Source organism: Fukomys damarensis, unplaced genomic scaffold, assembly GCF_012274545.1.
Source record: "Fukomys damarensis isolate Sample0158 unplaced genomic scaffold, DMR_v1.0_HiC HiC_scaffold_38, whole genome shotgun sequence".
Classification (NCBI taxonomy): Eukaryota; Metazoa; Chordata; class Mammalia; order Rodentia; family Bathyergidae; genus Fukomys; species Fukomys damarensis.
This window is the reverse complement of record NW_022900950.1, coordinates 15,253,684-15,280,323: the sequence shown is the minus strand read 5'-3', so window position 1 is coordinate 15,280,323 and position 26,640 is coordinate 15,253,684. Positions and strand designations below refer to the sequence as shown.

Genomic DNA, 26,640 nt, shown 5'->3' with positions numbered 1-26,640 from the left:
ACACCAAACCAGCACTGCAAGGAATTCTAAACAATATCCTAGAAAAGGACAACGAAATTCACAATAACATGAGGCCCAACAGACCAAATCAAATAGGCAAGGCAAGAAACTAAAAGGAGATGGGAGAAAAAGTAAAAAGAGTCAACAAATGGACAACAACATGACAAGAATAAGTCAAAATATATCAGTTGTAACCATCAATGTTAATGGCCTCAATTCACCAATCATACTCTTAATCCTTGTGCCTTTGATCGTAGCTTTGCACCATGAATCATTCCTGGCATCACATACTCTAGATCTGGCCGCCTCTGAAAAAGCCCCACCCATGAATGCATGAGGCTTTGGGGGACATCTAGACACAAGCCTTAACAAATAGCAGGTGGACCATAGTAGGAGAGATACGGTGCTTCATTATTATTGTGAAGATCATATTATAATCTAAAGTGAAAGGTTATTTTAAAAGTGTGATTTGAAAGCACGGTCCATCCAAAGTATCATCTAGGGATTGGTTTTAGGACGTCTCTCCTCCTCTTGCAGATACCAAAATCTGAGGATGCATATATTTGCTTATAAGTTATACACATCTTTTCATATACTTTAGTTAAATAATGTCTAGATTACTTAGGGTACTTAATACAATGTAAATGCTACATAAATATTTGTTATACTATATTGTTTAGGGAATCATAAGGAAAGAAGTCTGTACATGTTCATTACACATACATGTTTTAATTTATAAAAGTCCTGCAGATAGAGGTATTCTCATTTTATAGTTGAGAAAAGCAAGTCTTAGATTGGTTAAAATTCTGGTCTTAGGTCATGACAGTAGTAAATGATATTTTGGGGATAGTCCTGTATCTTTTCTACTGTTTGTTTACCTCTTTGTCCAGTTCCTGGAGAATTGCATGCAGGTATTGTTAATTTTATTTACAGGAGGTGTGTATGCATGTGTAGGTATGTGCATGTGTATGTATCTGTACGTGGGAAATGCATATCTTTGGAAGAAGCTTCTGTGTTTTGAGGGATATTTGTCTGAGATGAGACATGTGCCCTGTTGGAGATAGCCCCTGCTGATTTGGTGTAGTGCACCTGTCTGTGTGGGGTACACTTTTGCATGTAAGCTTTGTGTACATTTATCTCTGTGAGCGTAACACTTTGAGTGTGCTAATAGTTGTGTGTACATGCATGTATGACTGTGAGAATATGTGCATATGTGTGCTTGCCTTTGTAGATGCTTCTGAATCTGTACATAAATGTGCCTATGTGCATGCATGGTTTATGATATGTGTGCTTTTTCCTGCTTTTCTGTCTCTATAGAGTGTTTTTTGACAACTTGTCTCTGCATCTGTGTGTATATCTTGGGGTAAAATTATGGGGTTGGAGAGAATGTTGCCAATAGAACACTCGTGGGGATGGCAGAAAACTGGGAAGATACTAACAGAAAAGATTTTGGGCATACCCTGAAAGATACGTATACCATATAAGCTTGGAGATCATTTCGGCTTGGATATCTCATTTACTTTTTAATCATATAGCTCTCTATCCGAAATATTATGGTTGATGAAAAAGAAACAGTAGAACAAATTAAAAAGATGGAATGTCAAGTAGGTAAATGTTTATTTTTTAAAATGTTAGACTGAGAGATGCTTTTTAAGTACTTAGAAACTTACTATTCATTACTACTTTTCCCACATAATTTTTGGAGGGAAAAGAGTGATCTCCAGGCCTCTCAAGGTATTTGTCAGTACAGCCTATATTTTGTTCAATCTTATTTAAAATTCACAAGGCTATTTATTACTTTTTAAAAATGATTTAACCAATATTCATTGAGCATCTCCTATGTACCAGGCACTGTATTAGGCACCAGAGCTATCGTAGTGCAAAAAAATGTAATAGGAAAAAAAAACCCTCACTATTGGAGCTTACACTCCAGCAGGAGAGGTGACAATAAATAATGACTAAGTTTTTTAAAAGACCAGAAAAATATGGTAAGGAATGTTGAAGGGTTCGTGTATTATTTTAGTATTAGACTCCTGATTTCAGAATACACTCAGTAGTTTATATATTTATTTTTATACCTTATTGTCCTTGGTAAATTAATGTAGCTATATTCTTTTATCTCTTATATTTAAAAGAGCAAACCTTGTGCTTGTCCAGCAAGTTAGAGATGATATTGAGACTAATCTTGTTTCCATTTTATCCTGTCACCATTTGTTTTTTCATCACTGCTCATTCAGTTGGGGCAAATCTAGGCTCTTAATATTCCCCATTGCTGCTGACCCATCAGCCTTCTAGCATATTCCTAATGATTATGATATCATATTCAGGGGACATTAGTAAAACTGTTCTGTAAGTAAATTTGCAAACAAGACTGACATGAGTTTTGAGGTAAATTTCAACTAAATTGTTTATGAACCTGAAGAATTGTGTAAGAATACTTACTTGTATAGATCTGTTTGGAAATAGAAAAATATTTTCCTTGCGTTTATTATGCCTCCACATGTTGGGTTTTTGAACATGCTAAGAACTATTTGTAGTTGTTTTGTTTTAATTAGGTATATGATTCATAGGATGATGCTCTGTTATTCTTTCTTACAAATAAAGTAAATATATATGGCATCAGGGAGTTCATGAAGAAAACACAGAATTGAAAAAAATAAAAGCAGGGACAGTGAAATAGGCATTGCTGGTTTTAAGGGAGAATGTTCTTATCCTTATTTACAAAAGCTTTGTTTCTTTTTTTATCTTTTTTTCATGTTTTTTTTCTCCTTTTCCCTTCCCCCCGCCCACCTTGTCCTTAGTACCCCTTCCCATTTGAAAATTTTCTTCCTATTTCACATTATCTTCATACATTTTGGTCCTTATTTACCCTTTCAATTTCTCACACCAGACAAATAATGAAATATTTACACATGTGTATCTGACTTATTTCACTTAAGAATATCATCTCAAGGTGCATCCATTTACCTAGAAATGTCTCCATTTTATCTTCTTTATTGCCTAGTAGGACTTTAATATATTAAAAAAAAAAAAACCACATCATCTTTATTCATTCCTCTGTCCATGGGCATTTGGCCTGGCTCTAAGATTTAGCTACTACAGATTGTGCTGCTAAAAATCATAGGCAAGCATATATCACCGTGATATGATGATTTTAATTTTCAGGAGATATTAAGAAGTGGGATAGCTGGGTCAAATGGAACTTCTAGTTCTAGTTTTTTGAGGAATCTCCACACAGATTTCCACAGTGGTTGAACCACTCCCACCAACAGTGGAGAAGGGTTCCTTTTTTCCCCACAGTCCCACCAGCATTTATTATTGGTTGATTTCTGGATAGTAACCATTCTTTCTGGAATGAGATGGAACCTCAGAGTTGTTTTAATTTGCATCTCTTGAATGACCAGTGATGCTGAAGATTTTTTCATATATTTATTTGCTGTTTCTACTTCTTCATCTGAGAAGTGTGTATTCATCTCAGATGCCCATTTTTGGAATGGGTCTTTAGATGTGGGAAGTCTGATTTTTTTTTTCCAGTTCTTTATGCAGATACTGGTCGTTTTTCTGAGGAACAACTGGCAAAGATGTTTTCCTATTCTGTTGGTTGTCTCTTCACTGTGTTGATGATTTCTTTTGTTGTACAAAAACTTTTTAACAAGATCAGATCCCAGTTGTTGATTATTTGTAATATTTCCTCTGTGATTGTAATATTTCATAAAGTTGTTTCCTATACCTGTCTTCAAGCATTCTACCTGTTCTGTCTTCTAGCAGATTTCATGTTTCTGTTTTACTGTTTAGAGCTTTAATCCCTTTTGATTTTAGTTTAGCGAATGGCAAGATACATGGGTCTAGTTTTAGTCTTTGGTATGTGGACAGCCATTTTTCTAGCACCATTTATTAAAGAGGCTGTTTTTCTTCCACTGAAGATATTTGGCCCCTTTTCAAAAATAAGGTGACTGAGTGTATTTGGAGTTGCTTCTGCATCTTCTAATGTGTTGATCCTTGGGTCTGTTTTTTTTTGCCACTACTATGCTGTTTTTATCATAGTAGCTCTGTAGTCTAATATCAAGTCAGAGATTGTGATGCTCCCTCCCTTGCCTTTGTGCCCAGAATTAAGTAATGTATTTTTAATTTGTTAGCTTAAAATTTATATTTGTTTGCCCTTTTTATATATTTTTTCCCTTTTGCAAATAATTTAAAATTATTAATTTTGGTAAAATTTGGTATTTTACTGAAGGGTATATACTTGTTTAAATTACAGCCTGAAGGTTACTAAAATGAAAGTTGAGTAGCAGTTCACTTTACTTGATTTAAAAAAATAGTTTGTACTGTTTATCTGATTTCTCAGTTTTTAGTTGAATTTGGTAGAGGTTAAAGAGTGGATCAAGGTTAAAAACAGGTGTCTTGCCATGCGTGGTGGTGCATGACTGTAATCCCAGCACTTGGGAGGCTGAGGCAGGAGGATCGCTGTGAGTTTGAGACCAGCCTGGACTACATAGTGAGTTCCAGGTCAGTCTCAACTATATAGTGAGACCCTGTCTCAAAAAACAAAGAAACAAACAAACAAAAAAACCAAAAAGGTGACTTCGCAAAAGTGTGTGATTTTGTATTGAACAACAACATACTGACACTATATTTTTGACTTGTGATACCTGCTTTATTTCAAACAAATATCTCACCTATCACTGTGTGGGTGGATTTATTAAGTACTACAAGTTGAACATCCTAATTAGAAAATTAAAAGTCTGAAATGCTCCAAAATCTAAAATTTTGAGCACTGGCATGACTGTACCAGTGGAAAATTCCATGCTTGAAATAGTGTGATGGGTCTCACATGAAAATGCAAGTGCATAAAAATATTGTATAAATTACTTTCAGGCTATGTTTATAAGGTGACTACGATACTTAAGTCATTTTGTGTTTAAATTTGGGTCCCATCCCCAAGGTATATCTCATGTATATACACCTATGCCAGAATCTGAAAAAAAAAAAAAAAAAAAAGCCAAAATGTAAAACACTCCTTGTCCTCAATGTTTTGGTAATGGATATTTAATCTGTGTTTCTAATTGTATTTAATGTAATTGTATCTTTTATTTGAAAGGAGTATTGTTTGAGATCTACTATTCATAAAATATTTCAAAATATTTTTGTTGCTTTTTTAAAAGTTTTTATGAAAAGTCCTAGTTTCTGTGATGAAAAAATTTAAATATTAATGTAATATTTAAGCACATTTTGCATATTTTTCTGTGTATATTTTGGTTCAAAATGATGGCTACATAAGGATGAAATTTTACTATTATTCTATAAATGACATTTCTTGTCAGTGTGGAATCATTATTTTTGTCATGTAATAATGTAGAAACTTAGATTGTTTTAAAAAATACTAAATTAAATAACCAGCTTTTAAAATTTGTTTTGTTGATGTTTTGGGTTTATTTTAAGATGCATCTTTATATCATAGAATTCTATCTTAAATTAATCATTTGAATTACTTTAACTTTTGACTAAAAATTTTGACAAATTTTTAAAAATTTGACTCATATCTTTTTGTGTAATTAATATCTTTAGATCCAAAGGCAGAAACTAGGTTATATATCACCGTTAATGACTTCGAGTTTCATGTCTACAATCGTTCGGATCTTTATGGACGCCTTCAAGAGTTGTTTGGTTTGGAGCCGACAATAATCCCACCCAAGAAAAATGATGATAAAACCCATGAAAATGGAAGAGCAAGAACCAAAATTGAAAGGTTTAGTTTCTCACTTGAATTTTGTTAATCTTTATCATTTAAACATGTTCTTTTAGTAGAATACCATTATTACTATTAACTAAACAATCTAATCTTTCTTTGTAAAGCTTTTAGTTTTACAAATAATTATGTAGCTTCTAAAAATTAAAATTCTACAAAATTATTTAATGTAAGAAAAGTTCTACTCCCCTACTCACCAGTCCTATTTCCCTCTACATTAATAACTACTTTTATTAATTTAATTTTTATCCTGAGTACATGTACATAAATATATACTATATATATATAGATATATATCTATATATATATCTATATATATGTGTGTGTGTGTGTGTGTATGTATGTATGTACACACACACACACATAAGATATATTTGCAAATATTTTTTGGAAAGTCTCTGCCTCACTTAGTTTATATTGTTCTATAATTTACTTTTGTATATCTTTGAGATCTTATTTGTAAAAGCAGGGCTATCTTATTTTTGAAAAGTATTGTAAGTGGCCATGGTGTTGTGAGCCTATAATCTTAGCTCCTTGGGAGGATGAGATAAGAGGATCATGTGCTTGAGGCCAGCCTGGGCAACATAGTGAGATTCTTTCTATTTATTTGTCTGTCTTTTTTTGTGATATCCTATCTTAAAAAAACAATTTTATAAAAGGACTAGGGGACTTGGACTTACAGATAAAATCAAGCCCAATGACTGATTTGTAAATAAAATTTTATTGGAACATAGCCCCACACATTTTTTTTTGTTTTTTGTTTTGTTTTGTTTTTTAGTACATATTTGAAATACATTTGAATATATTTGTCAAAGGGAGTTAGTACATATGCATATCACATCTTAATACTTTTGCTTACATATTGTTTATGGCTGTTTTGTGCTTTAGTGGCAGAGATGGATGGTTTTGATAGAGACTATATAGTTCACAGAGCCTAAATTGTTGCTAGCTGAGTCTTTACAGAAAATGTTGCTGACTCTGTACAATAAATGAGAAAAAAATTGAAGACACTTGATAGAGATATGGGGCTAGTGGGCAAAGTATATGACCCCAAAGAGGTAAGAAAAGACTGTAAAAGAAGTTAGTACACTTGGCCCTTTGTATATGTGGGTTTTGCATCCAGAGATTTAATCAACTGCAAATAAAAAATGTTCATTAAAAAAAAACCCTATATTGAACATGTACACTTTTTTCCTTACTGTTCCTTAAACAACACAGTATAATAACTATTTACATAATCCTTTTGTTGCATTACCTATTATAATCAAGAGATAATTTTTTTTCCTGTGGGTTTTTTTTTTTTTCTCATTGACTTTATTGGTTCTTTTTAGGTATACAGTGCAGTTGCATTCATCATTGGGATCTTGTACCTTTACATGATAGGTCTTGGTTCTCATTTTTTCCCCATACCCCTGCTCTCCTTTCACCCCTCCCATCCTTCCCTATTTACAAATAAAAGTGTAAATAAGATTCAAATTTGTGTAATTGATAACGTGAAATAGGAAGAAAAGTGCTAAAGGTTTAGGGTAAGGGTAGGGGAAAGGAAATAAGGGAAAAGACATGAGAAAAGGAAAAAAATCAAGAGATAATTTGAAAGTCAAAACAAATTCTATTAACTCTAAAAGGATGATACAGTATAACATTATATATCTTGTTTATATATCTTTGTTCATATATCATATAGAAAGATAAAAGAATGGCCATTACAAAAACCACAGAAAAATTTCTAGAAAAACCATGATAAAAATATTGTCCTTTACTATAGAATTTGGAGCATACTACATTTTAAAATAAGGCAACTGAATTCGACTATTAGATCATTATAGAGTGATTTTGTAGAGCTGAAGATAATACTCAAGTTACAACTGACCTGACATATGAACAACCTGAGTTAATAAGGTTAATGGATGATTCATTCACCTCTTGTTATCTGTAGTGTATATGCAGGTACGTATCCAGATTTCAGCTGTATTGACTTACAACCAGCTTGAGTTACAACCATCCCTCAGGTTCATAAGTCTAGGGTCCACTGTACTTATAAGTAGGAATCAGTGCTGAGAAAATGATGGATTGTACTTGGATTGCCTTTTCCACTGTGCTTATCCCCATCATTTATAGAAACCAAGTGAAATGTTTTCTTTAGAGGTTAGTAATTAAGGAACTGGTTTGTTCTGTTACTGTGACAGCAAGGTCTAAGAGATTGCTGAGGGAAGGATTTGCAATGCAATAAGAAAGGTTGATGAGGCTGTCTTCGAAAGCAAGGGCACCTCTTTTAGAGACAAGGAAGAGGCCATTACTGGCATAGAAATATGTAGAAGTAATGAAATACTGAGGAAATATTGATGTTGAAAATAGGTATAAAAGTCTATACATTGTATTTTAGTGTAAATCACAGGAAATAAGTCATGTGTAAATTACAAACTCATTATTAAATAGAGTGATTCATGCATACCTTTTCTGGAAAATGAAAATTTCCTTAATGGCTCTTCAAGGAAGTTTTAACAGGGAAAATATAGGTGAAAATAAATCTGTAAAATAGAATAAGTTAAAATGATTTTGAATTTATAAAAAGTTGAGTAAAATTTGGAATTTAGAAGTTGTGTCTGACTGACTTTCAGATTATCGATAACATTCAGAATGTCATTGTTATTCAACTATTTATGTTAACTTCAGACTCTTCACACTTACCCCAGGAAGATTGCTTTAGAAATGTACTCCTTAGTTAAATATTTATTGGATATTTCTTATGTGCTAATTACTGAGCTGAAGTACTGGAAATAGTAGAAATAAGACAATTCTTCTAAGGATATTTACCAGCTCAGTGTGAGTTAGAATCATTAAGTTAAAACTATAGTTCAAGAAGTTTATCATTAGGGCATGAGATGACTTCTTTGGACCCTGAGAAAGATCAGAGAGGGCTGGGATGTGTACAGTGAATGAGTTCAGCAAAGGAGATCAAGATATCCCACAAAGAAGAAACTAATTCTGCACTACCTTTGTGGCAGAAATATATTATTTGAGAGGTGGATAAAAGACTAAATATGTTAGTAGAGTCAAGGTATAGAAACTTGGCTTTAGCCCTCTGGGCAGTAATGCTACAGTGTGATTAGAGGTTGATAAGGCTGAAGGCAGGAAGAACAGAAAAGAATATGTTACAATTTAGGCAAGGGATGACCATCAATTTAGTTGGTAGCAGAAGGAAGGGAGATAACTGGATGAATTCAAGATACACTTAAAATCTGTATGATAGTAATTGATTAGATGTGGTGAATGAACAATAATGAATAAAAAATGAAACCATATGTATTTTGAATATAAACCTCATATTGGATGGTTCACAGATATTTTTACCCATTCTGTAGTTATCTCTTCAGCCTGTTGGCTGATTTTTTAATTTGCTATGCAAAGCATTTATTTATTATTGCTTTTATGCATGTTTTGGGGTTCATATAAAAAATATTGCCCTGCAAATATTTTTGGAGCTTTTTGCTTATTTTTTAAAATAGTTTTATAGTTTCAGTTTACATTTAAGTGTAGGCCATATTAATTTCTTGTGGATATCCAGTCCTACATAATTTATTAAATAAACTGTTCATTCCCCCTTGTGTATTTATGGCACCTTTGTATAGTATCAATTCACTATAAGTTTTTAGGTTTATTTCTAGGTTCTTCATTCTGCCCCATTGTTTTGAGTATTAGTCATTTTCCTGTTGCTGGGACAAAATACTTGACACCAACAGCTTAAATGAGCAGAGATTTATTGGGACTCACAGTCCCAGTGGGTTTAGTACATGCTTGGCTGGTTCACTCCAAAGTGGAAATGGCTTGGTGGAAGGGAATAGTAAGGAGGGCTGATCACCCCATAGTAGTCAGGAAACAGAGCAAAAGGAAGAATCAGGGACAAGAATACACCCTTCCAGTTCACACCCTCAGCGACTTCCCTCTTCCAACCAAGACACACCTCCACACTTTTGAGATCTTGGGTAACATTTTATTTATTTATTTTTCCTCACTGAGTTTATTGGTACATTTTAGGTATACAGTAGTTACATTCATTATTGGGATCTTGTACCTTTACATGACAGGTCTTGGTTCTCATTTTTTCCCCCTTGTCCCTGCCCTCCCTTCTCCCCCTCCTCCCCTCTCCATTTACAGACATTTTGTTTCCATTTTTTCATTTTCTCCTCTATTTTTTTTCTTTCCCTTATTACCTTTCCCCTTCCCTTCCCACTTTCCCTACACCTTTAGACCTTTTCTTCCTATTTCTCATTGTCAATTATCTTATTAGGATTTTATGTACTATTATAGTTTATTTACACCAGAGAAACTATTTGGTATTTACACATGTGTGACTTATTTATTTCACTTAGGAGTATATCCTCAATATGTATCCATTTTCCTATGAATGAATCTAATTTCTCCTTCTTTATGGCTGAGTAGTATTCTGTTTTATAGAAAAACCATGTCTTCTTTATCCAGTTTCCAACTGATGGTCAGATGGGCTGTTTCCAAGTTTTAGCTATTACAACCCGTGCCACTATAAACATAGATGTGCATATATCATTGTGATATGATTCTTTTAATTCTTTTGGAAAGATATCCAGCAGAGGGATGGCTGGGTTAAATAGAACCTCTAGTCCCAGCTCTTTGAGGTATCTCCATATTGATTTCCATGGTGATTGCACCAGTCTGCACTCCCACCAACAATGAAGAATGGTTCCTTTCTCCCCACAACCCCGCCAACATTTGTTATTGTGTGATTTCTTGATAGCAGCCATTTGATGTGGGGTGAGGTGGAATATCAGTGTTGTTTTCATCTGCATCTCTCGAATGACCATTGGGTAACATTTTAGATTGAAACCATAACAGATAGTGTGAATATTTTAATGATAGCATTCCAATCCATGAACACAGAAAGTCTTTCCATTTATTTGTACCTTCCCATCATTTTTTAAAATCAGTGTTTTATACTTTTCAGTGTATAAGTCTTTCACTTCCTTGGTTATATTTATTCCTAACATTTGATTTTATTTTTTAAAGCTGTTGTCAATGGGTTATACATCTAAATAGATAAGGAACTAAACATAGCAGTAAAAAATCTGGGCAAAACATCTGAATAGAAAATTTTCAAAAAGAAAATATATAAATTGTCAATAGCTATATAAAAATACTCAAAATCAGTAACCTACAGAGCAATACAAATTTAAACTTCATCTGTGAGACTGGCCATTGTGAAAGAGACAAAAGAGAGCAACTGTTGGTGAGGATATGGAGGAAAGAGAACTGTGCATGCTTGAGGAATGTACATTATTAGTATGGCTATCAAGGAAAAGTTTGGAGAGTCTTCCAAAAGTCAAAAATAGAGCTACTATATATATATATATATATATATATATCCATTCCCCAGGGAAATGAAATCAAATTATTGAAGAGATATCTGCGCTCTCCATATCCATTACAGGGTTATTCCCAAAAGTCAAATACAGAATTAATATAAACATCTATCAGTGGATGAATGGATAAAGAAAATATGCTGTATATGCACTATGGCATGCTGTTCAGCCTAAAAATGAAAGAGTTCCTGTCATTTGCTACACGAAATGAAATAAACCAGGCACTGAAAAACAAATACCACTTGATCTCACTTTGTATGCAGAATCTGAAAAAGTTGGATTTATAGAAGTAGAAAGTAGACTGATGGAGGAGATGTGGCTCTAGTCAAAGGATACAAAATTTCATTTAGGAAGAATGAGTTCAAGAGATCCATTCTACACCATGGTAACTATATAGTTAATAGCAAGGAAATTTGCTGAGTGTAGATTTTAAGTGTTCTCATACATAAGTAGAGTAAGTATGTGAGACATTATGTATGTTAATTTGATTTAGTCTTTCTACAGAGAAAAGAAAAGAAAGGAAAGAACAGGAGAGGAAAGAATGAATCCAATTTTCTAACTGAGATGGTGATCACGTGAGCCAGGGAACCTTGGGCAGAAGAGAGTAGGGGGCGGTGGTGAGGTATACCTTACAGTAGCTTCAGAAGTGTGATTTATGAGTCATCTCTAGTTATTAAAGAAATATGCCTGAAGTTTTCATCTGAAATTTAGTTTCTGTGAAATTTTTGTTTCTTAAAGTTTATGTATTTTGTATATCACCAATTTTCTTACTCTTGGTTTATCATTTTAATTTTAATTCTGGCATATTATTTTTCCTTAAGGTATTCAGGGAGAGAAGAAAAAGGATTTGCCAAATTGCTTTTAGAAGTGCTCAAAATAACTGAAGAAATCAGAGTGATTTATAGCTTGATCATTTGTTGATTTAATGATAGTTGTGGTTATCCTGTAAAATGCACCTATATGTCATGGGAATCATAGTACATATAATGACAATATATTATACTTTATAGTTTTGTCCTTCAGACTTATTCTAAAAAACATAGGTTGGTGTTATAGCTTGAAAATATAAAAGCTGATATGAAAAAGTGCATTTAAGAGACATTTTGGGGTGCATTTTTATTTTCTTACATGATCATTGTTTTGTTTAGAGAAATAGTCATTGTGTATACTTGGAACTGTACAGATAGTATCAGTAATGTATATTGTGAGGAAGTTAACTATCTCAGGTATAAGATCCTTTTAATGTCAATTTTATTTCTTGTCAGAGTTAAAGTAAAATCAGAATCTCAAGATCCCACTTCTTCATGGAGATCACTTATTCCAGTTATAAAGGTCAATGTGAGCACAGTAAGTAAATTTTGTTATAATTAATGTTTGATAGGTTAAAACTTTATTTTGAAAATGTAATTTCCATGAAGAAAAAGTAATTTTATGAAACTTTTGAATTCCTATTTTTGTGAAGTATAAAACCATTATTTTAATACCAGTATTCTGTTAGGACAGATTTACTCAATTATAAATGTGATTTATACACAAATATTTAATTGCTTTAAACTTAACTTCAAATTTTTGAAAATACTGGTATAAATTGATCAGTGAAATAATTTAAATAATATATAGTGGGAGGGTCGAATTATGTTGTTTTTAAAAATTTTTGCTTTTAGGTCCACTAAGGACAAATATATGACCAGAATAGCATGGTATAATATCTATTTTATCGATTTTTTTAAGGGGCGTTTGGCTTTTGGAAATCATTACCAACCTCAAACTCTGTGCATCAACTTTGATGATGCTTTCTTAACTTACACTACAAAACCACCATCAAGTCATCTCGACCAATTTATGCATATTGTGAAAGGAAAACTTGAAAATGTTCGAGTCATGCTTGTTCCTAGTCCAAGATATGTTGGTCTTCAAAATGATGAGTAAGAAAACCTTATAAAAATAACTTATTTTTAGCTAATATAGATACCAACTTAGAACTCTTGGCATTCTTTTAATTTCTTTGTTACAACTGTGCATAATTAGGTGTATTTCTCAGAACAGTTAACAGTATAATCCTGATTAAAAGGATAAATGAATATAGAGTTTATTCAGTAATAAACTGTATTTTAAAATGTTTCTGTGTGATTTTTAACTATAATTTTTGAACCTTATTTCCTTATCACCATATTTTTGAAACTTAATTTGGGCAATTAATCCCTGAGATTTATATATTGCAAAATACACATTACAGGTGGATTTTTTTTAAGACAGTATAATTGGTAAATTGAGGAGATTCATTACCATCAGAGTGCCATTTTGTTTTATTATAAGTTGAAAATTGAATCAAAATTACTTTTGGGAAATTGTTGACATTAGGATAATAGAATTTTGAGACCCACTTGATAATTTAAGCCCCAAACTGGTTTCTGCCTAGCTTTCCAGATTTTTTTGTTTTCCTTCATATAGTTGTTGCTTGTATTTATGAGACATGTCATATATATAACATACACTAGTGTTGCCCCTTTCTTTCCTTCCTTTGTCCCTCTCCTTCTCCACCTCTCCCTCTCTGCCTCTCCCTCTCCCTCTCTGCCTCTTCCTCTCCCCCCTCCCTCCTTCCCCCCCTCCCTCCTTCCCCTTCCCCCCTTTTTTTCTTTCTTTTCTGTGACAGATGCTCTGATTAAATTTGGGTAAGAAATATGGAGTTTGTATTATAATGGCTCAGTTTTTGTTTTTGTGCATAAGCAATATAAAGTCTTGTGAGATTATGAGAAGCATAGTTCTCTTTGCTGGCTTGTTGTTAGATTTTTCTGATGACTGGCTAGGCTGTGATATACCAGGTTGTGGACTTGGTTAAACACTTTTAGGAATGTAGGCTGTGTTCATTGGGAAAAGTTATAATATGAACTTTTTGAAAAGTACTAGAGCAAAATGTAAAAGTGTTTTGCTATAATTTGTATAGAGATTTAAAATTATATTGTTCATTCTTCAAAAGTGTAGATTCATTAATCTTTGTGATTTGACACATAAATAGAAGAAAATTATTGACTTTGTGTATACCGTATTAATGATTGAGAACTTAATTTTGATGTAGAAAAAGTATATGTGAAAGAATTGTTAAAGATTTATAATTTGTGGGGAAAAAGATAGGGAAATTTGAGTTTAAAATATTTGATTTAAATTTATTTCCATCGATCAACTAAATATTCTTAGAAATAGGTAACATTAAATAATTACAGATAAAATTGACTTTTTTCTTGTTCAATATTTTTGAATGATTAGACTTTTATGCTGATAGATAAAATAATTTTGTAGTGTTATTAATATAAAATGATTTAATTTTAATTTTGTTATAAATGCAAAATGTGACCCTTCATTGATCACTGTTACATTGTATTTAAGCTTTGTTTTAAATTGATTTTTCTCATTCAAAATGTAAGATGAAAACTATAAAACCAGACTTATTTTCTTCTCAAGCTAATTTACTAGTAAATTTTCAGTACCATTTTACTACTTAGTTTAATATAGAATAAAACTGGGAAGTTTGTTAAAATGATTATCAGCTGATATTTTCTCCCACTTTAAGATGTAAGTTGCAATGTCTTTTGTATTTTTTTTCATTTCTGTTTTCACTTTTTATGACCATTAAAGTATGGTACTGAGCATTTTATATACCGGAGGTGTATTTAGTTTGTCCTTACCCTCCTTCTTATAGACCACCAAGACTAATGGGAGAAGGTTTTGTGGTGATGCAGTCAAATGATGTTGACATTTACTACTACATGGATGAACCAGGTATTGTACTTTTGGAAGTGTGCTTCACAGTACACTTGTTTCTTCTCTGAACTACTAGGGCTAGGGATTTAGCTCAGTGGCTTTACCGCCTTCCTCACAAGTGCAAGGTCCTGAGTTTGATCCCTAGGACCACACAAAAAAGTTGGAGGGTGAAGGGAGGGCAGGGGTAAGGGGAAAAAATGAGAACCAAGACCTGTCATGTAAAAGTACAAGATCCCCATGATGAATGTAACTGTACCAATAAAATCAATGAGAGAAAAAAATATGGTTTTGCTAGGGGAAGTGGGAAGGGTAGGGGAAAGGGAATAAGGGACAAGAAAAATTACGTGAAAATGAAAAAATGGAAATAAAATATTTGTAAATAGGGAAGGGAGGAGGGGGTGAAGGGAGGGCAGGAGTAAGGGGAAAAAATGAGAACCAAGACCTGTCATGTAAAGGTACAAGATCCCAATGATGAATGTAACTGTACCAATAAACTCAAATGAGAAAAAAAAATTCCAGACCTCCTACTTAGAGTATAAATAAGCATCATAAATGGTAAATGTGATTATGAGACAGTCTTTCTAAAAGATAGCTATCATTTCTTAAAAGTCAAATGTTACATTAGCATTTTAGGATAAAAGAGAACAAGTTGTAATCTCTTCTTCAAATTATATTTTCTCAGATATACTTCAAAACTTGAGAAAGTGAAATGACCACAGTGAAAACCTCTGAGGAATGTGGTGATAGTTCAGATAGTTTCTTTTATTTAGCTTAAGGAAAAAAAATCGTGTGTTAGATTTGAGGCTTAAAATTTAAATATCAAAATCCAGTAGTACAGTGCTTGACACATACCTTCTATTTGACCAAAGTTGCTAAATATTAGATTTTATTAGCTATTTTTTATACTTCTGAAATCTTTATAGTTTTCAGTGGGATTGTATTAAAAACAAACTAGCTGTTATTTTCCTCTTAAGTATATACACGGGTGTATTTAATTGTGCAAAAGCAGTGATGGGTAAAGCCACTTGTACTTTAGGATCAAACAATGGCTCCTAACTATGCGAGTAGTCATTATATTTTTGCAGTGACACCCATTCAGAGTAAAACCAAAAGTATCAGGGTCTCTCTGTAGTTTCCTTGATTAAGCAGTAAAGTCATTAATTTGAGCACATATTAACTCTTGAGTAGGTTCTTATGGGAAGTACGCATAAAGCATCTACTGCATAACAAAATATTCTGTTGTTTTGAGGAAATGCACTTCTGTCTGTGTTTCAGGTTGCACTGTTTTCTTTTTTTTGGTGGAACACCAGTTTAACTTGAAAGAATTATTATAGAGACAAAGTATGGTTTTGAGCTTTCATATAAAATTAGAATTTTGGAAAATTTGGGATTGTAGCAGCATTATTATTTTTTTTCTCATGGAGTTTATTGGTACTTTTTTTTTTTTTTTTTTTTTTTTTATGGTACCAGGGATCGAATTCAGGTCCTTGTGCTTGCGAGGCAGGTGCCAGATACACTGAGCTAAATCCCCAGCCCTATTGGTACGTTTTAAGTATATAGTATAGTTTACATTTATCATTAGGATCTTGTACCTTTACAGAACAGATCCTGGTTCTCATTTTTCCCCCTTCCCCCTGCCCTCCCTTCATCTATTCACAAAGACTTTGTTTCCATTTTTTCATTTTCTTATATTTTTTCTTTTCCCTTATTTCCTTTCCCCTACCTTTCCCACTTTCCCTACCCCTTTAGCCCTTTTCTTCCTATTTCACATTTTCGGTTATACAATTTGTATCTTATTTTCACTTTTAGTTTTTTTTACACCAAAGAAACTATTCGGATGATAACACTTTTTCTGATGAAACTACAAGTGGTATTAAGTATGATTTTTAAAAAAAGTTTAATAATGTAATTTGTCAACATTTGGAAAAAACACCATGTAACTTGATGAACCATGATGTTCTAGATTACTAATGTATGATGCTACAATGTCATATGGGTAAAAGATTAATATGCAAGAGACACCATTAGATTTTTAAAATAAGTGAGTGTGAGAAGTTTTGGGACAATTTTAGATTTTCCATTGCAACTTATCTTTAGGAAAGTGCCATTTGTTGAATTTTGGTGTAGGATCAAGGAAGAATGTTATCATGCTATTAAAATAATCCTTCCTTTTCTATCTATGGAACTGTGCAAGGCCATATTTTCTTCATATCCTTAAACAATAGATTGAATGCAGAAGCAGATGTGAGAATATACCTGTTTTCTACTAAGCTAGATATTAAAGAAATTTATTAGAATGACAATACCAGTAGTTTTCACTAAGTTGTTTAGAAAATATAGTTTCTCTTCATTAATTTGAAATGAAAACTTCATTTAGTTTTCATTAAAATAGTTATTTTTATTTTCATATTTTGTATCTTTATTAAATTTTTCATTATGTCAACATATAAGAAGTACTGTTAAAATTTTCTGAATTTTCTGAAGCCATTAATTTTGAACATAATAAATTTTGCTATATAATCCAAAAATATCTGGGTTTCTTTTTTTTTTTCTCATTGAGTTTATTGGTACTTTTCAGGTATACAGTACAGTTATATTCATCATTGGGACCTTGTACCTTTACATGACAGCTCTTTTTTTGTTGTTGTTGTTACCAGGGATTGAACTCCGGTCCTTGTTCTTGCAAAGCAGGCGGTAGAACCACTGAGCTAAATCCCCGGCCCTTACATGACAGATCTTGGTGCTTATTTTTTCCCCACTGCCCTCCCTTCACCCACTCTACCCTTCCCTATTTACAAAGACTTTGTTTCCATTTTTTTCCTTTTCTCATATTTTTTCTTTTCCCTTCTTACCCTCCCCTCCCCTTCCCACTTACCCTACTCCTTTAGCCCTTTTCCTATTTCAAATTATCAATTATGTAATTTGAATCTTATTTACACTTTCAGTTTTTCTCACCAGAAAAACTATTTGGTATTTACACATGTGTGTCCTATTTCTGGGATTCTTAATAACAGTTAAGATTATAAATGTTTCTTGAGCCCCCCAAAATTTAGAACTGCTTATGTAATGAAACTTGGTAATGGTCTTTCTAAGTAAATGTCTTTATGTTGTATGCTTCTGGATACAGGACTTGTTCCTGAAGAAACAGAAGAAAATATTGAGGGAGAAATAAGCAGTGAAGACTGTAAATTACAAGACTTACCTCCATGCTGGGGACTGGATATAGTTTGTGGTAAAGGAACAGACTTTAATTATGGACCATGGGCCGATAGGCAGAGGTATTTATGCAAATTATATTTCTAATACGTCTTTCAGATACATGGAAATAATACTAGATAGTTTAATGAATAAACTAGCTTTGTATTTTTTATGAACTACTTTATCATGGCATATTAAGTTGTCACTACACATTTTGTGCCAAATAATAACATACTTTTGTAGAAACCACAGCAAGTTTTCTGAAAAGGAAGAGTTAATTTATTAAAAAGATGGTGAATGAGCAACGTCATTTCTTTGTATTTATTTGTCATTTCTTTTGTATTTAATCAGCAGTTTATTCATTGATCCTCTACTATATGAGAGGAATTCTTGAGAATATGGGGATTCAGAAATAAGACACATATAATTTAGTTTTCATGGGCTAGGGCTGCCATAACGTAGCACCAAAGATGACAAAGCTTAAGAAACAGAATTTTTACTCACAATTTTGGAGGCCAGAATTCTGACATCAAGCTAGCAACAAAGTTGGTTCCTTCTGGAAAAGATATGCCCCAGGCCTCTCCACAACTTATAGGTGACTGTTGTCTCCCTGTGTCTTCTCATGGTCTTCTTATATACAAATTAGTGTCTAAATTTTCCAGTCATAGTGGGTTAGGATGAATCCTAATGGCTTCATCATTACTTTATTACCTCTCTTGAAGACTCTATGTCCAGATAGTTACCTGACATAATCCAAGTTAAAAATTAGGGGAGAGGGGCCAGGGATTTGGCTCAGTGGTTCTGCTGCCTTCCTTGCAAGTGCAAGGGGCCTGAGTTTGATCCCCAGTTTAAAAAAAAAAGAGGAGAGACGAACATGGGAGTTGAATTTTGAAAGAGAAGTAAACAGTTCACTAGGCAGAATGGCATGAATAATGGAGGCAGAGGAATAGTTTTGTAAATGCAAGAGAAAAGTTTTGAAAATGCGTGAGGAAAGTAGAAAATTGTTCTGTAGGTTCTATAGGTTTTTAAGAATTCTGTAGTAATTAAGAAATATGAATATTGGAGGTAATGAAGTTTTGTTTTTGTTTTGGAAATATGGTCTTGTTATATAGGTTATCCATACTGGTAAATTCGTTAGTTCAAGCGATCCGCTCCTCCTAATTAGCTGGGACTACAATATTTTGCTGCCAGGCCCAGCTGTCTGAAAAACTGTTTTTATTCATTCTATAGACTTTAAAATCATTTTCCTTTCTTTCTTTCTTTCTTTTTTTTTTTTTTTTTTTTTTTTTTTTTTTTTTTTGGTATCGGGGATCGAACTTGGGTCCTTGTGCTTGTGAGGCATGCAGTGGAACCACTAAGCTAAATCCCTGGCTCCTCATTTTTATTTCTAACAGGATTTTTTTTTTTAACTTGTTGAAGAATTTTAAAGGCAGGAATATGTTATGTACTATTAATTATGAGGAAATATCTAAATTTATTCATGAACTAGGTTTCTTGAATATAGAACTACAAACCAAGTAACCCATTGAAGGAGATATTACTGGATCATTGATAGATTAATGAAAGATATGAAAGATTGCTGATACTAACTTGATTTGCTAGGTCTTTTTATACTTTTTTTAGTTTTAGAAAGTGCTACCTTCTATAAGTTGTAATTGGTCTTAATTTTCAAATATTGTTTTGTTCATCTTAGTTTTTCCTAACCTTTTATCCAGGTAGAGTTTTCTGTCATTACTTCTCCCTAAGCCTACTTTTTTTAAAGCTGCAAATTGGATCTTCCTCTCAATGTCTGAGTAAATTATAGTAATGTTGACTACATAGGAGATTCTGAATTGAAAATTTTGAAGTTCTTTCATGTTTGTCAGATGATAAGAGGAGGCAAATGTATTATAGCCTTGGCATCCAATCAACTATTTACTTTTTAGAACTACATTGCTTTTTATTCTCTTGGTATAATATTGATTTTAAATGATAATGAAAATAAAATGTCCTCCTTGTGTCATGAATTTTGTGTTTTCCATATATAGTAATTTAGTTCTTGTGAAACAAGTTGTGTTATACCATTGTTACAGTCTCCTCAGAAAGGTTAAATAACTTGCCCAGAATGAATGATTCTATCCTCCATCAGTTCTTTCTTTACCAGTTAAACAATGACAAACTTATAGAATGCTTTTAATTTCTCGCAGTACACTTGAAAAATCAATTTCGGATTTAGCTCTGTCTAATCTGATAATATATGTATCAAATGTTCAAAGCTCATTGATTTCTGGTAGTATAGAGAATTAGAGAAAACATTCTAATTTTTGAATGAGAGATCGTAGTCATAATGTACGGTTAGTATAGAGATTTGATCCCTTCTCAGAGGCAATTTTGTTTGAATAACATGCCATTATTCTTTCTACCTCCTTATATAGAGATTGTTTATGGAAGTTTTTCTTTCCACCTGATTATCAAGTTCTGAAAGTTTCTGAAATTGCGCAGCCTGGAAGACCAAGACAGATCCTTGCTTTTGAACTGCGAATGAATATTATTGCAGATGCTACAATTGACTTGCTGTTTACTAAAAATAGGGTAATCATTGTAATAAGTATAGTAGAAAATGGTATTTAAAATTTGAATATTATCTTCCCAAGTACATATCTTCTGGTGATTAACCTATACTTAGATTCAATTCCATAAAGTTCTTCCTACACCACCAAATAATTGGATATATGTTACTTTCATCATACTGTTATTAAATACCAAATAATGGAAAGAAACTAATAATACTAGGCCATCATGCTGTTTTCTGGCTTCTTTTCTCATTTATACCTGGCTAAATTGTTTTAATGTAATTTTGGTAGAAATCTGACCTTTTGTTCTTTGGAACTTTTAATACTATGTAATATTATTGATAATCATATTTCTTCTGTGATAACTAAAAAGTAAAGATGGGATATAATAATGAATTGTTTATATGAATTAATTTATTTCTTTTGTTAGGAAACAAATGCAGTACATGTAAATGTAGGAGCTGGCTCTTATTTAGAAATTAATATTCCAATGACAGTTGAAGAAAATGGTAAGTTGTAATTACTAATTTTTTATTCTAAATGATTAATGTATATAATATTAATAGTTTTTTTCTTTTTTTTTTTTTGATACCGGGGATTAAACTCAGGACCTTGTGCTTGCAAGGCAGGTGCCACTAAGCTAAATCCCTGATCCTTCTGTGTTTCTTTTTCTTAATGGTGTTGGGGGTCAAACCCCAGCCCTCATGCATGGTAGGTAGGTTTTGTTTATCAACTTTTTATTTTTTAAAATTTAAATTTTCTAACTGTTATATACAAACATAAAATTATATACATCTATGGGGTACCATGTGATATTTTGATACATTTATATATTATGTTTGTTCAAATCAGGATAGATATATCTATCTCATCATTTATTTTTTTGTTATGGTAAAAACATTCAAAATCCATTCATCCAGCTTTTTGAAATATGTAACATGTTATCATTGCCTATAAACACCTTGCTTTGCAATAGCACATCAGAACTTCTTACTCATGTCTGTCTATAACTCAGTCATCTATGTCTGAATAGTAATCCATTGTATATATGTACCACATTTTCTTTATCCATTCATCAGCTGATGGATAGTTTGATATTTCTATTTGTTGGTTATTGTGAATAGTGCTGCAGTGAACAGCAGTGCAGATACCTCTTTGATATACTCATTTAATTTCCTTAGGATATATATATTCAGTAGTAGAATTTCTGTGTCATAGTAGTTGCATTTGAAATTTTTGTGACTCTCCATACTATTTTCCATAATGGCTATACTATTTATATTCTTACCAGCAGATGTGGGAATATTTTGATGTGCCTGTAGTTATTAAGTTTTTGCATAATTAAATTATTTTAGCACAGAGAGAACACTAATTTAATCAAATTAGATCATAGAATTCTGTGCTTTTATTATATTTGATACATCTCTTTTGTAAGATTGAGCATAATTTGCTTAACATTTTTTCTGTGAGGATGTTGCACTGTGAGAGCAGGTGCTGTGTCATTCATAGGCACTGTTTCTCTAGTGCTGAACTCAGTAACTGTCAGTTGGGGCAGTAATTGATAACTGATAGACTTTGTTTTAGATTTTTGACTTGGTGTAAGCCGCATACTTTTTTTTTTCCATTAAGTTTATTGGTACATTTCAGGTATACAGTACAGTTACATTCATCATTGGGATCTTATACCTTTACATGATGTATCTTGGTTCTTATTTTTTCCCTATTCCCCTGCCCTCTCTTCACCCCCTCTACCCTACCCTATTTACAAAGACTATATTTCCATTTTTTCCTTTTCTCATATTTCTTTTTTTCCCTTCTTTCTTTTCCCCTAACCTCACTTCCCCTACTCCTTTAGCCCTTTTCTTCCTATTTCACATTATCACTTGTAGAATTTAACCTTATTTACACTTTTATTTTTTCATACCAGAGAAACTATTCAGCATTTATACATGTGTGTCTTATTTATTTTACTTAAGAGTATGGTTTCAATATGTATCCATTTAGCTATAAATGATTCTAATTTATCATTCTTTATGGCTTAGTCGTACTCCATCTTACAGAAAAGCCATGTCTTCTTTATCCAGTCTCCAGCTGATGGGCAGTTGGGCTGTTTCCAAGTTTCATTACAAACTGTGCCACTATAAATATGGGTGAGCATATATTGCTGTGGTATGATTCTTTCATTTCTTTTGGGAAGACACACAGCAGGGGAATAGCTGGGTCAAATAGGACCTCAAATCCTAGTTTTTTGAGATACAGTGGTTGCACCAGTCTTCACTCTCACCAACAATGGAGAAGGGTCCCTTTCTCCCCACAACCCTGCCAGCATTTGTTTTGGGTTGATTTTTAGATAGCAGCCATTCTTTCTGGGGTGAGGTGGAATCTCAGTGTTGTTTTCATCTGCATCATCTCTCAAATGACCAGTGATGTTGAACAAAAGCTGCATACTTTGAAAAGTATAACTTTGAGAAAGGAAAATATTGCATATTCAAAATATTAAATAGTTCCTGCATAATTAGTTTTATCTGAGCTGAGACAGTATAAATTCATTATTGTTCAGTGTTAAATTCATAAATTCAAATTCATTTAAAATTTGGGCACTTAACGACATGAGTAAGTACTTTTTGTTAAATTTATCAAATTATTATATAGACTTCTTAATTTTTCCCTCTTAGACCACCTTCTTATTACATTGTAATTGAAATTACAATGAAATTGTGGTTTATTTACTCATTTTCTTGAGAGTAAACAATAGCAGCTTTACCCATATTTTTAAATCACTAACTGGAAACATTGCTGTTCATAAATATAACTAATTTTATGTAATTTAATTCTTATTTTTGTGCTGGTACTATATATGATTCTTCATAAACATTCCACTTTCTAGTAGGCAGAGGGATTATTGTGGTGCTAGTGTATGAAGAAAGCTGGCAAAGGAATTATTTCATTATTAGTATATGCATGAACCAGGAATTGACTAGGATTAGCTAGGATAATGTGGTATTATTTGTATTTGTTTGTTTAGATAATCAGTCAAAAGTGACTGAGAATGGAATAATGTATCCTTTCCCATAATTTTGCGGCTGTTTTGATGAAGAACTAAATATTGTATTAACTAATTTCAAAAGAATAATCACACTGAGTATTGAAGGAGATGCATGAAGTACTGTAGGACTGGCTAATTCAAAGCAGATACTTGAAGAAGCATCTTTTAAAAAAGCCTTAATTACAGTATGTAGAATCACAGAGGATAAAGGTAGTTGGAGGTTGCACAAAACTGCTAATGGCTCAATTAAAGAAATGCTTCTACCTTTTTTGAACTGATAACCACAAAGAAAATAACATTTGTATACTGGGGTAAAGTGAGACCAGCTGAGGATTGAAACTGTCAATATCTTGAGATATTTGTGACAAGTTCTACATTCTGAGTGAGTGAAAGGTGAAAAAAGTCCATTTATGTTCATGGGTATAAGGGTGAGGTTTCTTCTAAAATGATTGATTGCCTGCAGGGACAACGAACTGTAAACATAGAAAAGAACAATATATGACTCCAAACAAATATTCTAAAATGTTTTTCAGATTCAGGTGCTTGTGGGATGAAAAAACAAAACAAAAAAAATAATAGTGAGAGGCATATTGTATTTGCCACATAATAATGAGCATAGAATTAATGTTCTTAGAAGGGGATGTCATCGATAAAGGAAATATGATACTCCAAACTTTGCCATTTTTGTTAAGAATGAGCTGTATTATTGGGAAAGGGCCATTACATGAGGAATGGATATTGCTTAGAAACTTTTTATATAGAGTTACTGAAAATGTGTACTCTTAAAAAAGAAAACCGTGGGAATTGTTTAAGTAGTCAAAAGCTGTTGTTTAGAGAGTACACATGTTCTGTGTGCCCTCTATATTCGTGGGTTGTGTATCCATGGATTTACTCAATTGTAAGCTGAAAAAATGAGAAAAAAACTGTACTGAACTTGTATATTTCTTTTCTAATCATCTTAATGTGATATAACAACTATTTACATGGAATTTACATTATATTAGATATTTTAACTAATCAAGCTAAAGAGTATGGAAGTATGTGTGTAGGTAATAGGGAAAATGCTATGTTATTTTATATAAGGGACTTGAGCATTTGCAAGTTTTGATATGAGGGGGTAGTCCTTGAACCTGTGCTTCATGACTACCAAGAGATAACCAGTTTTGCATAGCAAACTGTAGTTTGGAAAGCAAAATTAGGATAGATATTATATGGAATAGAACTTTCTTCCTTCAGAGCTGTCCAAAAATAGGAAAGATTCATTTTTTATATTAGCAGTGTCTCTGTCATTGAAATGTATTTAAATAGTGACTGATCTACCATTTTTCAGAGATTTCTTTTTTGAGTGGTGGTACAAGTTGGTTCCAAAATTTTTAATTGCTTAATTTCTTTCTGGCTCTTAAATTTTCTGTTTTTATCTATTAGGGTACACCCCTGCAATTAAAGGACAGCTATTACATGTTGATGCCACTACCAGCATGCAATACCGGACCCTTTTAGAAGCAGAAATGTTAGCAGTAAGTCTAGAGTATATGATGCTGTGCATTCTTCTATGAGATACAAATTGTTTTTAATTTGCTGATATAAAATTTAAATAACCAAAAAGTCATCAAATGATCGACCTGTCATCTGTTTGAGAACCATGAGGTGCCCTGATTCCTAGTTCTGTGAACCCTTTTCAGAATATCTTTTGTTGCTTTACATCTAATATGGGGATGTGAATAGAAACCAATGAAAAAAATGTAATATTTTCTAAGTTCATGATATAGCTGTTCTAAATTTCTCCTAAATTCCAAATAACATCATTTTTTCTAGTATGTTTTTCTAGTATGTTTTCTAGGCCCACTGGATTCTTTCTCAGAGCTTAAGAAATTTTATTCATTGTTTTTAATTTGAAGAATAAGGTAAAAAGAAGAAAATCTTATTGATACTATGAATTTCTTCATGTTAGGAACAGAAATCATGTAGAAAGGCCCATGATTAAAATTGCAGATTGGGGACTGATTGATTAGGCACCTTTTAAAAAAATCAAGAATGACAACAATAAAAAAACATTATATAGAATGGTGGTATTCACAGAAAATTTATTTATTTATTTTTTCTTTTTATTGAGTTTATTGGTACAATCTAGGTATACAGTACAGTTACATTCATTATTGGGATCCTGTACCTTTACATGATAGGTCTTGATTCTCATTTTTTCCCCTTGTCCCTGCCCTCCCATCACCCCCTCCACCCCTCCCCATTTACAAACACTTTATTTCCATTTTTTCAATTTCTCATATTTTTTCCTCTCCCTTAGTACGTTTCCACCACCCTTCCCACTTTCCCTACACCTTTACTTCCTACTCACGTTATTAATTATTAATTATCTCATTAGGATCCTGTGTACTGTTATAGTTTTTCACACCAGAGAAACTATTCGGTATTTCAGTTAAAGAAATCTCTGTATGAACATTAAAAATAGGGAATCCTTGGGGCCAGGGATTTAGCTCAGTGGTTTGGTGGCCTCCCTTGCAAGCGCAAGGACCCGAGTTTGATCCCCAGTACCAAAAAAAAAAAAAATAAGGGTATCCTAAAATAAAACTAAAGAGGAAAGTAAAAGAGAAAAGGCAATGATGTAAGATTAAAATAATTCTTAATTCTGAAGATGAAAATGGTCCCCCAACATATTTAAATTGCTTCTTGCTCTTGTAGTCTTATCTTATTCTTTTTTTCATTATTTAGAGAATACTTTATTAGTTTCTGTAATCAAAACCACGTAGATATGACCTTACATATTTAATACAGTGTGTTACCCCTGTACAAATGGAAAAAAAAATAAAATAAATTAACATTTCTAGACCAATATGGCTGTCGATTTCTGTACAATGCCAACTCAACATAGTAAATCGGTATAACTTTTTCCAAAGTTGACAGCACAGTTAAAGTTTCCAAAAATTCAAA

At 32.6% G+C, this 26,640-nt stretch overlaps 1 protein-coding gene across 7 annotated transcripts in view; it reads left to right on the top strand.

Moving 5' to 3' along the window:
* Kiaa1109 (KIAA1109 ortholog) overlaps positions 1-26,640 on the top strand; it is a 213,952-nt gene that overhangs the window by 30,222 nt on the left and 157,090 nt on the right. For all 7 annotated transcript variants that reach the window (XM_010611104.2, XM_033760040.1, XM_010611092.2 and 4 more), the window contains exons 7-14: positions 5,566-5,746; positions 12,405-12,486; positions 12,871-13,064; positions 14,837-14,916; positions 18,026-18,176; positions 20,511-20,667; positions 21,079-21,157; positions 25,120-25,211. In XM_010611104.2, the coding sequence (XP_010609406.1) occupies positions 5,566-5,746; positions 12,405-12,486; positions 12,871-13,064; positions 14,837-14,916; positions 18,026-18,176; positions 20,511-20,667; positions 21,079-21,157; positions 25,120-25,211 (1,016 nt within the window). The remainder of the gene's footprint in view (positions 1-5,565; positions 5,747-12,404; positions 12,487-12,870; positions 13,065-14,836; positions 14,917-18,025; positions 18,177-20,510; positions 20,668-21,078; positions 21,158-25,119; positions 25,212-26,640) is intronic.